This window comes from Gossypium raimondii, chromosome 2, assembly GCF_025698545.1.
Source record: "Gossypium raimondii isolate GPD5lz chromosome 2, ASM2569854v1, whole genome shotgun sequence".
NCBI classification, from domain to species: Eukaryota; Viridiplantae; Streptophyta; class Magnoliopsida; order Malvales; family Malvaceae; genus Gossypium; species Gossypium raimondii.
In genome coordinates, this window is record NC_068566.1 from 30,823,150 (window position 1) to 30,839,627 (window position 16,478).

At 28.7% G+C, this 16,478-nt stretch overlaps 1 protein-coding gene across 6 annotated transcripts; it reads right to left on the reverse strand.

Annotated features, from left to right (window-relative positions):
- Positions 1-10,819: 10,819 nt before the first annotated feature.
- On the reverse strand, positions 10,820-15,267 carry LOC105804612 (NAD-dependent malic enzyme 2, mitochondrial). Of its 6 annotated transcripts, none has more exons than XM_052627088.1 (6): positions 15,029-15,267; positions 14,757-14,958; positions 14,462-14,615; positions 11,441-11,703; positions 11,207-11,313; positions 10,820-11,086 (listed from the first exon to the last, which is right to left on the reverse strand). In XM_052627088.1, exons 4-6 carry the CDS (start codon positions 11,507-11,509, stop codon positions 10,867-10,869), a joined length of 396 nt encoding a protein of 131 aa, XP_052483048.1. In that variant the 5' UTR covers positions 11,510-11,703; positions 14,462-14,615; positions 14,757-14,958; positions 15,029-15,267; the 3' UTR covers positions 10,820-10,866. The 6 variants fall into 6 exon arrangements, 5 of the variants coding, with proteins under 5 accessions (XP_052483048.1, XP_052483045.1, XP_052483041.1 ...); XM_052627085.1 differs by having other exon boundaries at positions 11,441-11,524; positions 11,600-11,703; positions 14,757-15,267; XR_008193015.1 differs by having other exon boundaries at positions 11,600-11,703; positions 14,757-15,266.
- Between the last annotated feature and the right edge of the window lie 1,211 nt (positions 15,268-16,478).

Below are 16,478 nucleotides of genomic sequence, written 5' to 3' on the forward strand. Positions count from 1 at the left end.
AAATTTAGTTTACCGAAATCCTTGTTATAATTAATGTAATTATAATTTTCGGTTAAAAAAACATTATTATTTTTATTTTTATTATGTTCGGATAAAAATTTTATAAATTATGATTCATTATATATATATCAATTATAAAAGGGTGAGTGAGTTAGAGTTTTTTTTTAAAAAACCCTAAAAAAAAAAGAAAACTTTGCTTGTGAGGTCTAGCAGTCGTCAAGCAAAGAATTCTCCAAGAATAGTTTTGGAGATTTCTTCTATTCATTGTCAAACCAGGTGGATTATGTATAGGCCAGAATCATAAAAGGTTGCGGCTTGGTTCGACAGTAGATCAGAATTCTCATTGCCGAGGCGTCACTGTCTACTCAGATTGAAATTACGATATTTCAAAACCATTATTTCACCCTGATTCGTTCCTTTTATATGGATCCATAAGTTGGATCGCCAGAATTATTTTATATTATTATTTTGTTACGCCATGGAGGAACTGACATTCCAACAATATGTGTTCAAAATAGTTCAAGTTAACATGGTCACATCTGCACAAATTTGTAGTGAGAAAATAGGTATGTTTTGGTAGTATAAATTGAGGTACATTTGTCTTGAAAATAGTTTGAGGGATTGTTTATGATGTGCATGCAAATTCGGATAAAGTACTAGGTAAATAAGTAATTATATAGTCATATGGATTCGGATATTTATTAGTGAAAGAAAATGTATATGCTAGTAATGTGATCACTTATGGTAAGATTACTATGATTCGGTTGGTGATGGCATGATATGATTCAATATGGGTTATTGAAATTGGCTCAAATTAATGTGTTCATATGCGCATAGTCTCGTGATGAGTGAAGAGGTATATTTGGTCTTATTATAATGACTGATTATGTGTAAAATATATATGTTTACTAGGGTGTGGGAATAATTTAATTTAGATTATTGTGCTAGCCGAATAGTTCATGAGGTGAATAAATAGATATATGTGGTTTGGTTTGATTATTAAATTTGTAAATTGAGTATACTATGATTTGTAGTATGTGTTTTAAAATTGTTTAATTAATTAGGTAAAATGAGTGCATGACTATGATGTTTAAAATTTTATACTTGACCATTTGTTGAGGTTGTTTAGGCTAAATATGTTTGAGTCTTTATAACGTATGATATCGCATATTAAGTATAATATGCATGATAAATGTTATGTAATAATATAAGCTTAAATAATATTTTTAAAATACGAATGATATGAATATAAGAGTATTAAGATTCAAAATTTGAATGGGATAAATGTATTGATGGGGTTAATTTACGAAACATGAATTGTAATGAATGCCTATTATGAGTTGTGTTTTGTTTAGTAATGCCTTGTAACCTTAATCCAACGACGGATACGGGTTAGGGGTGTTACATTGTTATTCCACTTTTGCAAAACTACTTCAATTGCACCCTCACTGGCTTTATACCTTTAGATATCTGGACTACTGGTCCAAAAACTCCACAAATTTAATTTTAATTGAGTTGCGTCTTTCTATTTTGATCAATTTATTCCATATCTATATTTCTCAATAGATTTATTTAAGATCCTCCTTTTATTTCATTATTTCAATAATAATATTGCATGCAAAATTATTGTCGACCACTTTTATTATTCGATTCTACATTTTCTCAAATTGACATAACTTATTGAGATCTATTATTTTCATTATTTTAAAATTCAGTTTCAGGTACCTGAACCTCTTTTAGAGTTATACTAATTAGTTATGTCATGGGTTTCTTTAGAAACCCCCGCCTCCATTATATGACCATCTTAAATGTTTTCTCCATTACTTTTACGAGGATTTTGATCTTTGGAACCGACTGGTCTTCCATGCTTCAGGGATGAATTACTTTCTTTTGCACTAACAGTTTGCCCTATTAGGACATCAATTCGTATTGGAGCATTTTCAGTTGGTATGTCAGATTTAATGAATCTAACAGTTGATTTGTAAAATGAATCATCTGTTGAACTTCTAGTTCACATTGCTTTGTACGAGGATCTTAGACATTGATAATTCATTTCAAGTACTTTATTAATCCAGCTTTTTATCCTCTCCTTTTAATGTTGGGAAAATTGACAACTCATGTCATAATTAAATCTCGAATTAATAGCTCAAAAATATTATAATGATACTCGTATAAATATACATTCCAAATATCTTATTATGACTCATATTTGTGTGTTGTGGTGGAGCAGTTTGAACATATACCACATATCCAAAAATTGTAATATGGGAAATATTTGGCTCTTAACCAAAAATTAATTGTAATGGGGAGTATTTATAATTTATTAGCTTGATGCAAACAACATGTAAATCTCATGCTAAAATAGGAAGTTTTGTTCTCATAAATAATGGTTTAGCTGTTGGTTGGAGGCGTTTGATAAATGATTTAGCTAAACTATTTTGTGTGTGAAAATGAGCTACAGGATGTTCAACTTTTATCCCAATTGACTTGCAATAATCATTGAAAGCTTGTGACATAAACTCACCAACATTAGCAAGATGAATTGTTTTAATTGCATAATCTGAAATTAATCACTTAAACAAGCAATCTCGCAAACGGTAGGTTACGAGTTGATAACGTATGTGGTTATTTTGTAGATGCATCTACCAAAATCATATAATGTAAAAAACTATCCACATGGTGGATGAATGGGCTCATATTCATTTCAGAAATGCAAGACATTAAATCTCAACTTTAGCTAGTGAGTTTCTAATAATCAATTTTCATTGAGAACAAACAATAAATGAGAATTTTTTTAATTAAAGAATCTTCTAGTTCTTTAATGAATGTCCATATAAATTCTCAATTAATTTTCGCATCATATATTATCCAAGATGGTCTAACTGGTCACACCAAATAGTAAATGTATTTGTATTAGTAATCTTCGGTTTAGTTTAACATGTTTTCAATTGTACTAATAATGTAAATATAAATTTTGATAATTGATAACTTTATTGTCATTCTTTTATTGTATATCCACATATAAATATTATTGTGACATTTACTACTGGAAATGTCTAAATCAATATGAAGTCTATTATGCCACTAAGTCAACAAATAAATATAATTTTCAAACAATTATATATAATATTCGCTTCAGGGAATATGTCAAAATCTTCAAATATAAGGCATTTGGTCTAGTGGTATGATTCTCGCTTAAAGTGCAAGAGGTACCGAGTTCGATTCAAAATATAAATAACCCAATTCTCTTTTGATTCATATAAAATATAATCTTTTCCTCATTCACAATCTTAGTATGAGATCCATTATGAATATCTTTTAAAACTAATGCATTAACCATCACAAACTTTGTGCTTTTTAGATATTGATATATTAGCTCTTCTGAAGCTTTCAACTAATTTTGTACTATCAAATATTGGAATATATTTGTTTATTTCAGTACCAAATAAGATAAATATTTTCTATATGTAATGATAAAATTCATTACTACATTCTCATATCCTTCCTTAAAGAATATTAACAGAGACAATATTTGGGCATACACCACATATGTGACCAATAATCTTTCATATTACATTGATAACCTAAGTTATCTTTACCCTTTGAAGAGTTATCTTAAGAACTCTCATTGTTCTCTTATTTATTACTATATTCTCACTTTTAGTGGTCCATGATTATATTTTTTTATTTTCTTTATGTTTACATTCATTTCGGGGAATGCAACAAATCTAGTAGGGCGGACTTATAAACATCTCAATAGATTCTTTATTTCACAAACACCATCGCAAACACGCGTGAGATTTCAAATCAAAATCTATCTATTCATGTTGTCATGGTTAGTCTCCAATTATAATAAACATGTAATAAATAAAACATAGTAAAATATACCTAAAGATTTTTAACATCATTGTCATCACCTTGACTATTGTCACGAGCACTATTACAAGTAGTAAAAAACTTTATGTTCGTAATAACATTTATAATCTAATAGTAAAAATCATTTAGTAAATAATCAAAATTTTCATGTATGGTGCTTGAAAATTATCCGATACACATTAAATCAATTTCAATACCACATATATGTTATAAAATCTTATCTTGCTCTAATAAAGTATTTATAAGTTCAATTTAAAAGATATCATATAATCATTTAACATTAGCAAGTTAATAAGAATAAATAGATCCTATCAAATTTCCTTTAATAAAAATGGTAGATTAATAACACTTTCCACCATAATTTTAATAAAATTTTAAGAATATTTAATAACAATAATTTAATAATCAAAACATCTAAATATTATGTATAATATAAAATTAATTAAAAAAGTTCAAAGAGAATGATTTACCAAAAAATAATAGAGAAAACATACCATATTAATAGGAAACATATCTAATCAACAATTATATCTTTTACATAAAAAACATTAACCTAGAAAGGAAAAACCAAATACCACCAAAATGTGAAATTTATGTCAAATAAAAATTAATAGTAGTCATACCTTAATTGAAAATGAAAATATGGTCGAAATATAAAAGTTTCTTACCAAATCTACACTTTACCCATGCTTGTACAATAAATTAAAGATTGGTAATAAGAACCATAATCTATTCTGAGATTGAATCTTTCAACATCCCGAAGATTGAATCTTTCGACATCTCGAAGATGAAGTTGTAAGGGTAAAATTTTATGGTGAAAAAGAATTTGATCTGTGGGATGACTTCGAAAGATTGTGAAAAAAAATAGAGAATCATCGTGCTGATAACGTGTTATAAAATAAAGAGAGATGGAGAGAATAAAAAACAAAGAAAATATGAAAGCAATAGAGAATGTACTTTATTAATCAAAAGGGGTAATTACAATGCTTTAGCAGAGTCTCAATTTATAGGCATAAGAAATATAAAAGAAGTAGAGATCTAATTCTAATAACTATTAGAATTTAAAGTACATTAAAACTTTATCTTGATCATGATAGATATCAACTTAATAAGATATTCATAACAAGCACAACTTTTTAAATAAAATTAATACAAATTTTCTTACATCAACTTTTTTAACTACTAATTGTAATTTAAATTATAATGATAAAAACTTTCCCCTTTTATTTTATGCTTAGAGTTCTATTTAACTAGTTATTCTATTTTAAAATTAACACAATATTTTCTTAACTAATAATTGTGTTAAATTATTATATTTTTAAATGTGTAATAATTATCACAACTTCTATTTTATTTCTAAGTTTTTTTTATTTTCAAATGTGAATTTTGTAATATCATGAAAAATAAGGAGTATTATAGATTAAAAATATTTTTTAGATTTTTTTAATTTACTTGTAAAATAAAAAAGGGTTAATATATATTTTACCCCTGAACTGGTCCATTTATACCTAGTTGGTACCTAATTTGTTTGGACCTAGCTATTTGGTATTTGAACTTGGATTCCGTCAACCAGATTAGTACCTTTGGATTAAGATCGTTAATTTGTGTTGACCTGGCACTACTAGCCAATTCAATGGTGACACGTGGTAACCTCTCTACATGCCATGTGGAAAACATAAATAAAAATAAAAAATACATAAAAATATATAAATTAATAAAAATATTTTTTTTTCTACATAAATAATGAACCTAAACAAATGGTTGTCCTTGAACAAATGGTTGTCCAAATACATCTAAATATGGACATTCATTTGTCCAAATTCATTCCTGATATATTTTTAACAAGTTTATATATTTTTACTTTTTATAAAATATCAAGTAATTTTGTATTATTATAAGTTTATAAATCTGATATAAATAATATGATATTTTATAAAAGAAAATTAAAATATATAATCATTTGTCAAGTACATTCCAAAAGTATATTTTTATTAATTTATATATTTTTAAATATTATAATTTATATTTACTACGTGATATATTGAAAATTTTTATGTGTTATCAGCAAAATATCACATCAACACACATTAATAGTAGTAATGTAGGAGTGTCACAAGATACAATCTCAATACCAACTAAATCCAAAAATAATAATAATAAATATCAACCAGCAATATATATATATATATATATGAACCCATTAAAAAAGTCTAACATCATTGTACTGGATAATAATCCAAATTTAAAAAAGCAGGAAATGTAGTTTTCAAATGATTGTGATTTTAGTTCTGAAATATTGAAACGCAACCGTCCACATGTAATATTGACTAATGTGCTCAGCTTTTACATCCAAACAAAATACCATTTGGCTAAACAACGGTGATCGTTTTTCGATACATAAATTTTGGAATTACATATTTATACAAAATTTTCCATAATTCTATATTATTTATCCTATATATACTTAAATCAAAATTAATTTTTTTTATAAAAATCACACATCATATTACATCGAAAATTCACGTCTTTAAAACATTGGATATTAGGGTAGATGTGGCAAAATAAATATTTTCTCATCAATTGACTTAATAAAAGAAGTTTATTCTACATGAAAACTCAGCCGCCTTACCACCTTCATTATGGCAATAAAATTCCCAAGCTCCACCCACATAGCGTCGCTTTGACAAGACAATAATCATTTATTATCTCGCTATTTTATTAAATTAGTCTAAAAAATATTATATTTATAAAAATAATTCAGGTTTAAAAATAATCACTAAAATAACTTAAAAAGAACAGTAAAATTGGGTTGCGGCCTGTCAATGGCCGGAACCTACTCGTATTTTACACCCATGATTGCCTAATAATTGTGTCAGACTTTTAAAAAAATTAATTTTTGGGGTTTTGGCCTGTCAATGGCCGGAACTCATGTATTTTTTTTAAAATTGTATAATACTAATATACGAAAAAGGGAAAAAAAGAAAAAAAATTTGGGTGCTGGCCTGTCAATTGCCGGCACCCAGTACAATTTAAAAAAAAATTTGTGTCAGAGTCAGATATCAGTATACGAAAAAAATAAAAATAAAGAATTTGGAAGTTGGTTCATCAATGGTCGCACCCAAGTACAATTTAAAAATCTTTTTTTCGTGTCGAATCGATATCAAGATATCTGAAAAAATAAAAGAAAAATTTTCGATATCTTGATATATGATTCGACACTAAAAAAAAAAAAAATTTAAATGTATTGGTGCCGCCATTGACAAAAGCCAAGACCCAAAATTTTTTTATTTTTTCAGATATCGATATTTGATTTTGACACGGAAAAAAAGAATAAAAAATTTTAATTTGTACTGGGTGCCGGCCATTGACAGGCTAGCACCCAAAAAAAAAATTTAATTTTTTCATATACTGGTATCTGATTCTGAGCCAAAAAAAAAAGAAAAAAATTTTAAATTGTACTGGGTGCTAGCCATTGACAGGCCAACACCAAAAAAAAATTTTATTTTTTCAGATATCGATATCGATTCGACACGAAAAAAAGAAAAAAAATTTAAATTATCTTGGGTGCCGCCATTGACGAATGCCAAAGACCCAAAAAAATTTTTTTTCGTTTTTCTTTTTTCTCCCTTTTTCGTATATCAGTATTATACAATTTAAAAAAAATACATGGGTTCCGGCCATTAACAAGCCAAAACCCAAAAAATTAATTTTTTTAAGTCTGACACAATTATTAGGCAAACATGGGTGCAAAATACGAGTGGGTTCTGGCCATTGACAGGCTACAACCCAATTTTACTATTCCTTTTAGGTTATTTTGGTGATTGTTTTTAAACCTGAGTTATTTTTGTAAATATAATATTTTTTGGACTAGTTTAGTAAAATAGCCTTATTATCTACATAAACAACCTAACGGAGGTCAAGTTACACACTTAACAAAGATCTTAGAATAAACTTGTTAACCTATCAAGAGGCGTAACGTGAAAAGGAGGTTAAGCCCATATTTATTTTCTAATCAACCTTGACGCTCTCTCATTCACACACTCTACCCTTCTCTCAACTCCAACAGTATTTTCTTCATCTTCTTCTCTCCTCTTCTCCTAGTTCTTACCCTTTTGAACTAGCTTCCATCTCTCCACCACTTGAAGGATACGACTCTCTACTCGAATAAGGTGAATTGTCTACAACCTTCACCACAATCTCTTTCACATTACTTCTCAATTAAAGTTATTCATAGGCTGGGTTGAGTTAAACTCGAGTTGTGCATAAGTATGATATTAAAACACTTTATACTTGCCTAAGTTCAGCCTGACACGAAATATGAACTTAAAATTTTACCCAAATCTGTTCATATTTGTAAATAGATAATTAAGCTCATTTTAGGTCCACCCATATTTTTTTAAATTATATTTTTTTAATTTAATATTTAATAGTTTTATATATTTGATCATTTATTAAAATTTTATATATAAACATCTTAACTTTTTTAACATTTTCAACATTACATTATTATATATTATTATAGACTTAATTTTTATGTATTATAAATTACATAATATATAAATATAATATATTACAAACTTAGAAAATGGATTGGGCTAGGTTCAAGCATTGAATCTTGAAGCTTGAGCCCAAATTATATTTTAAATAAGTCTAATTTTTTACCTAAGCTCATTTTCTAGGTCTAATATTTTCTAGGTTAATTTAAAGAAACATATTTTTAGATCGCATACTTATTTAAGTTAATTAGCCTAAATTAACCTCTTCCTTAATCATAACATTGCATAATCTATATAATCTTTTAACATTATAATATTTATTCCAAAACTATTTTTACTTTCCAAACTATTATTACCTCTGTATACATTATTAATTATTTCACCACTGAACTCTTTAGTTCATACTTTTGAACTTATTCCACATAATTCTCGTAAAATTTCATCATAAAGCAACACTAATAAGGGAGTGGGGTCGTAAAGCCTCTAACTTGGCTCTCATATATACACATATGTAACTTAACATTCATCTTCCACGTAATATCGTCACAATCATATAATTCATTCCAAGCAAATTAACATATCTATTTGTTATAAATATTTTCTGTCACCCACAATTTCACTCTACTCATTCGAGCTCAATATTAATATCTAATTAAATTTCAACACTTCGTTTCCATTTTACTTACTGATATTTGTCAAATTAGAGAACAACTTGCGGAATTGAGTACTTCGTTTTCACATTGCCATAGTATGACTATGGTCTTACACAGAAATACATATCACACTGATGCCATAGTTCAGCTATGGTCTTATACAGAAGCACATAATCACATTTTCATATATTACCATGATCGAACCATGGTCTTTTCTGTCAATTCATCACATATCACTGAATGTAAGTACTTATTCCTGCGTTCTACTCATTTTGATCTTCCAATTCAATTTTCATACTATTGTAATATTTAGGGTTCAATAGTAAAAACATAAAACAAAACATCATATTATCTCTAATTTAACAATTTAACATAAGATTCTACCATATGAGCATCTTGATTTCACTTATTCAAACGAATGTACATAAACTCACATTCATTCTATTTAAATAAATTTGCATACCATATTCACTTAATCAAATATATTGAGCACATAGCATCATATGATCACCAACATACTTGGATGAACTTATCATAACATAAACATTTTTTTTCATCTTATGATCATCTCTTTTTATATCGATTACATACATATTACTTAATTTCTATTCTTACCTTTTCAAATTCCAACGTAACATAAGCATATTTCATTTATCTCAATATTATTTTTAACATTATTGAAAACAGCTCAGTTAGAAATCATCTCTGTCTTAACAGAAAAATTTTCTTAGTGCCAGAAGGTATTACACTATTACACATACGCTATGTTAGTCCGAGAACCGACTAAACCATAGCTCTGATACCACTAAATGTAACACCCAAACCCGTATTCGACGCCGGAATAGGGTACGAGACATTACTAGAACACATACACTTGTATACGTATTTAAATTGAGTTACAAGATTTTATCTGAATTAAAACTTTTTAAATTACTAACGTGCTTTTATAATTCTTTACAACATATCCTTGAAATATTATATTCATAATAAATAGAGCCTACGAGACTCGATACTTACTCATGTAATTCAATGCTTCATTTCCATTTCATTCAATTCGCAACTTCTCTGTTCACAATTCAAATCAATTTCTCAATCCATTATACTTCTCAGTACCACAATAGTTGTTTTAATCACTACACCAAAACAGGCTTTTAGCGGCGCTTTTTTATGCCTTTAGCGGCGCTTTTAAGAGCCACTAAAAGTATTAGCGGCGCTTGAACTTTAGCGACGTTTATGTGAAAAAACGCCGCTAAAGATCATGACCTTTAGTGGCGCTTTTATAACAAACGCCGCTAAAGAACATGACCTTTAGCGGCGCTTTTGTCACAAACACCGCTACAGATCGTGAGTTTTAGCGGCGCTTTAGCCACAAACGCCACTAAAGAATATGATCTTTAGCGGCGTTTTGTCACAAACGCCGCTAAAGAATAAAGCTTTAGCCACGCTTCTAGCAAAAACGTCGCTAAAAACATAACCTTTAAAAAAATTATTTTAATCAAATAATATTTATTTTTATGATAAATATTATATTATGTTTTATTTTTTAAATTTGAACTTTAAATATACTTGTTAAGGATAAATAAAAATATTATTTAATTTAAATTTTCTATGAAAATCTCAACTTTAAAACTAAATATAAAAATTAATGAATTTAGCTTTAGAATTTAAAATAATAAATTAATAACACAATTAAAAAATTAGAAAATTTAGATTCCTAGAGTCAAACCATAATGATTTTCTCGTAGAAGTAAGAAACTAAAAAGAAAAAGAAAACTATGAATGAAGTAGATATCATAAAAAGAAATCCGCAGATGATTTTCTAGCAAAACATTTTTACATGATTAGTTCATAAAATCCACATCTTCATTACACAAGAGAAAGGACATTACATATCTAAAAGAACATAAAAGGCTTTGCACAAATAGGATGAAAAAAGCTAGAAAGGAGGTACAAAATTGTACATCTTTATCAAGTAGGAAGAAGTTTTGTGGAGTTGTATCTGCATTTCCTGTCATCCTTACAACAGCTTGCACAGCCATGCTAAGAACACCAAGCCCTGCACTGGAAGCCAGAAAGAAAAGTTTTTATGAGAAATAAAGCTGTGAGGGAATGGATGCAAGGAGCCGTAGAAAAATTATGGTCAAATATTGAAAGACCAAGCTTTATAAGTCAGCCAAATACCTTCCATCTCCCACCACAACAATCTTGTGGTTTGGAAAATCATCCAAAGATCGACCTTGTGCTCTTACAGTTCCTAACAATCCAGCAAGTGCAACTCCAGCAGTTCCCTAAGAGAATTAAGTAAGCACAACTTTCTAATATTTGTGGCATTCATAGTGATGCTGCAGCAATCTAAGTTACACTAGAATCTAATCTTATCCATAAAAGTAGCAACTTGCTGGGCCAAGTGCTCACCTGTACGTCATCATTAAACATGCAAAACCTTTCCCGATAGCGTTTCAGAGTTTTAAAGGCCCACTTCATTTGAAAATCCTCAAACTAAATGGGGTAACCATCAAATAAACATCATGGTATCAGCATAAAACAAAAGTCTCACTTCTGAAAGAGAGAAACCTGTACAATAGCCTCAGGCTAACGTGTTAAAATCGCTTCGATGAACTCATCAATAATTGATAAATATTCTTCCCCTTCTAACCTTGGTTGTCTTAGTCCTAAATCTGTCCAAACCCCCAAAGAGAAACATGTCAAGAGAAATCTCCACAATCGGTAAATAAAACAAAGTACCACCAAACATTTCATATGTTCCATTCTATGAATAACAAAGTAAATAAGCACATATTTTACTCATAAAGTGGGTCTTCAATTAGCTTTAGATTGTTAGTACCAACATCTAGCATATCTGGGAGTATATGTCAGAGACAGATTGATTTAATAATTAAAGTTCTAACACAAGACAAAAGAGTTGCCATCACAAGAAAATGTTGAAAATGTAAAATATGATAATAACATGGAGCAAACATTTTCAGCAAGATATAATCCACACACACACATTTTGCTCAGCCATAAAAATTATTTTAATATGATATATTATCATATATTTAGCTTTCCAGCTAAGTATGAAACCCTTATGGGGCCTTCTTTTATTTGCCCAAATTAAAAATGGTCATACCAATGCAAAGTAAATCGGTTTAATTTGATTCTATCTCTATTTCATTTTATTTTATTTATATTTAATGATAAAGTATATACATTTTCATATAGGAATAACTTTTAATGGGTTGAACCTAATTCATGAACACTTTCAATTTAAAAAATAAAATAAAAGCAATAAAAGCAATAAAAAGCGTGAAAGCAATAAAAAAGACAGACACAAAATATCATTAAAAGATAACATGAATATGATATAAAAATAAGAATATTTAACAATTATTAAATAAATAGTGAGAGATGAGAGGTAGTTGCACTCTCATCAAGCAATGTATAACTCACTCATTTAAATGCACCACTTCCCACTATAATGGCTCGCAAATAAACATTCATTTCATGGGTAACTCTTTCCTTACACAGGCTAATAGCTTGCCTTCATAAATTTGAACCTTTTGAACCTCTCAATTTATTAATTAAAGAAGAAAGATCTCTCATTTCTCCAACCAATCTTATGTTTCAGAACTTGTTTTTTATTTATTTTGTTTATGTGTTTAGTTGACAAAAGTTGATTCCAAGGGAGTTTTTACGACTTTTTTTCTTTTTTAATTTATAGATTTCTATTGACAGCTTCAACTATGCCTTGTCCTTAGGTGACACATTACTGAATCAAATTACTAATATATATTTATATATTTAGTATTTAAATGTTTATTTCTATTTGGTCTAATGGTTTTTGGCCTCCAACTTTATAACAAAGTTATTTCAGCTCTCCATTTAATTTTTTTTAATTTTTTAACCCTTAAACTTACCAAATGAAATGCCATATGTCTTCAATATAAGCTCTAAAATAATCTCTAAAGCAATTAGACACACATAATATGCATCCAAAAATCGACCAACAGTTCAAGATTTACAAATCAAACATGAAAGACAATAAAAAAGAAGAAAACACTATGTTTCATAACATTATTAGGAAATGCAGCTAAGGCTTATATATTACATTGGTAAATGACTAAATTTTGGACAAACCAAAGCAGGAATTGAGTTGAAAACATAACATGGAACACAGATCAAAAGATGTTATGTAATTGCAGATCCAAATAGCAAATAAAAGATAGGAAACTACATTAAAGAAAACAGCTTTTTAAAGTGACCAAAACAGCAAACAAAATGCAAAATTCCAAAATCAAAGTCAAGATCTAAACATCCATACATCAAGATCCGAGACTTAAAACCAAAAGTCAAATAGTATTAAAAAAGTCGGATCAAACCCAAATCTTTAAAAGAGTGAAGTCCTATGTTACTCAAACCCGGATGTCATTTTCATTTATCTTTATATCGGAGAAGCTTTCTTTGTAAGCTGAAAATATACCAACAAAAATAAAGTAGAATCATTTTTATCTTAACAAAACAAGATTCTTCTCAAACCTTATTTGCTTTTCAGGAAAGAATCCTTCTTAAAAATGCTTACACTACATTAACATTTAACATCAAAAGGATGTAGACAGGTAAATTCTATTTTATGAAAACAAAATCAATATGAAAACAAAAAAAAAACAAAAAAATTGTTATACCAATTTCAACTTCCGCGAACATGAGTGAAAGCTAATGTTAGTGCCCAACTATCTAGGGAACTACCCATATGTCCTTCGAATTCTTACCCAATGACATTACAACCTCCTACCACCAATCAAATCAAGTTGCCCATAATTTTACTTAACAACCTACAGAATAAGGTATGGCACACTAGAGAACATGTACATGACATATTGCCACCATCATAACCACCTCTTCACAGCTCTCAGCATCTCAACTCTCTTCAACAAAATTCATTTCAACCTAAAATAGAAGAATTGAGTTATCTACTTTGATACAAAAGGCCACAGCTTTGATAAATTGATATCATACTAAAATGGAGAGAAATTCCTTTGTTTCCAATAACATAGCAGCCATTCTTTATCCTCAATGTAACAACAATGTCAGTCATTAAAATCCCATCTGATCAACGAACTGTGCCATCTACTCCAAAACAAAACAAAAAAAAAGCAAGAAGAGTGCTGCAATGACATGATAAGAATCATCTATATTATAACTAAAATGTTTGATTGTTTAATTGAGTTAATATTACGAGTTAATCTCATACCAACTTAATTGAAACAATATATAAAGTCAATTTATATAAAAAGGTAAAGATATTACTAAAGTTATATATATACTAAATAGAATAGAAAATCACTTTCCTAAGCAACACCACACACAAAATTGGTTGTGGCTGATGAACTTGTTGTGTAAAAGAAAGTTAAAACTATATATGTTCAGGGAACTTACTATTCACTGTGTATAAGATTTTGAAATCTTTAGGAATCTGCTTCCATTTGACTGATCGTTTATGCCAGGGGGAGATTTTTCGATGCCGAACATGGAAAAATAGAGGAGTCGAGCAGTATTAGAAACCAACGGATGCCACCACAAAAACCTCGATCTTTCAAAGCAGGTAAAAGTTCTTAATGAGCAGATAATCTTAAAAGACTGTAAAGACGCAATAAAGTAAGACACCCTGGATGGGAGGAAGGATAAGATAGCCAGCACGTCAGATAAGATGATGAGGAATCCTTAGACTTACGGGCTGGAATGTGCCGCTCCGCTTAGTCGACTGACAGGCATGGAGAAGAAAATCAGATTGACCTAACTCTAAATGAAACTGTGCATAACTTCTCTTCTTATTTAGATTTCTCCCATTTGAACCACATTCTTCCCTTGAAACCCTAGTCTCTGATATGGGTTTGTCGAACTTGTCATCGCCAGATTATTTTTTCTTGTCATTCCTTAAAAAGTCCCAAAAGTAAATAAAATTAAAAAAATGAAACAAAACAAAAAACCAGGATATCAACAAACCCTTCTATCAGTTTCATCATTTCTTCCAGCGATATGTCTGGGTGATTCCATCCCATCTTCTGGTTTTCTTCCTTCAAGTCTGTTGTTGGAAATGGGAAATTTGGGGGATTTCAGCTGAAGAAAAACAAACTTTTATTTGGGGGATTTAGGGCGCACGACGGAGATGAGAAGAAGTGGGAGTAATGAGCGGGTAATCAAAAATTTTAATTACAAGTGAGCGGGATTTTAATTATCTTTCATTTTCTTCCATATTTGTGGCGTTTTAAAGAAAAAACGCCACTACCTAAACTGACCCTATTGAAAAATTGCAATACATATTTGCGGCGTTTTTATCAAAACGCCGGTAATGTCTACCTTTTGTGGCGTTTTTGTTGAAAACGCCACTAAAAAAATTAAATTTTTCTACCCAAATGGCATCGTTTTGGGAAATTTTAATACATAGTAATCGCGTTTTTTGTTGAAAACGCCGCTAAAGCTCGCATATTTTTTTATATTCAATTATTGTATCTTTTATATAAATTTTACATAAAGAATTATTAAAATTTTAAGTAATATTTAAAAGAATTAGAAAAATTATAAATTTTATTTTTATTTCATTTTATTTTTATTTTATTTTTGTATTTTATTTTTCTTATAATTTGGTCCTATCCAAATTAAATAATTACCTATCTATCCATATTAAATATATCAAATGGTTTAGATTAAATATTTTTAAATATAAAAGTATTAATTAATTGTATAAAATTGTATCATTTAACAAATCTCAAATAAACCTTAAATCTTAAATTAACCATTCAATATACATAAAGTCTATCTATTATATATCTCTTAAATAATATAAACTATACTCATAATTTCAATATATTAAATTTATTATTATATCTTTTACAATTATATAAGAAAACATTTAATATATAAATAAAAAACTAATTAATATAAACCCTAAACCTTAACCCGACCCTTGAAACCCTAAATCCCTAGTTCTTAACCCCTAACCCCTAAACCTTAAATCCCAACCCTTAAACCATAATCCCTAAATCCATATATAATCCCCAAACCTTAAAATAGTAACTCCTAAATTGGCCTTAAATCTTAAATTAACCATATACCGTAAGCCATATAAACCCTAAACTATAATGATAATTAATTAAATATTTTAAAATTAATACTATCTTATCTTTTTCAATTATATATGAAATTATTTAATATATAAATTTAAAAACATATTTAAAATATAAATAAAAAAATTAATTTAAACCCAAAACCCTAACTCGACCCATGAAACCCTAAACTCTAAATCCTTAACTCTTAACCCCTAAACCCTTAAACCTCTAAATCTTAACCCATAAACCTTAAATCCTAACCCGACCCTAAATCCCTAATCCCTAAACCCTAACCCAACCCAAAATCCCTAACCCTTAAACATTATTTAATATATAAATTAAAACAC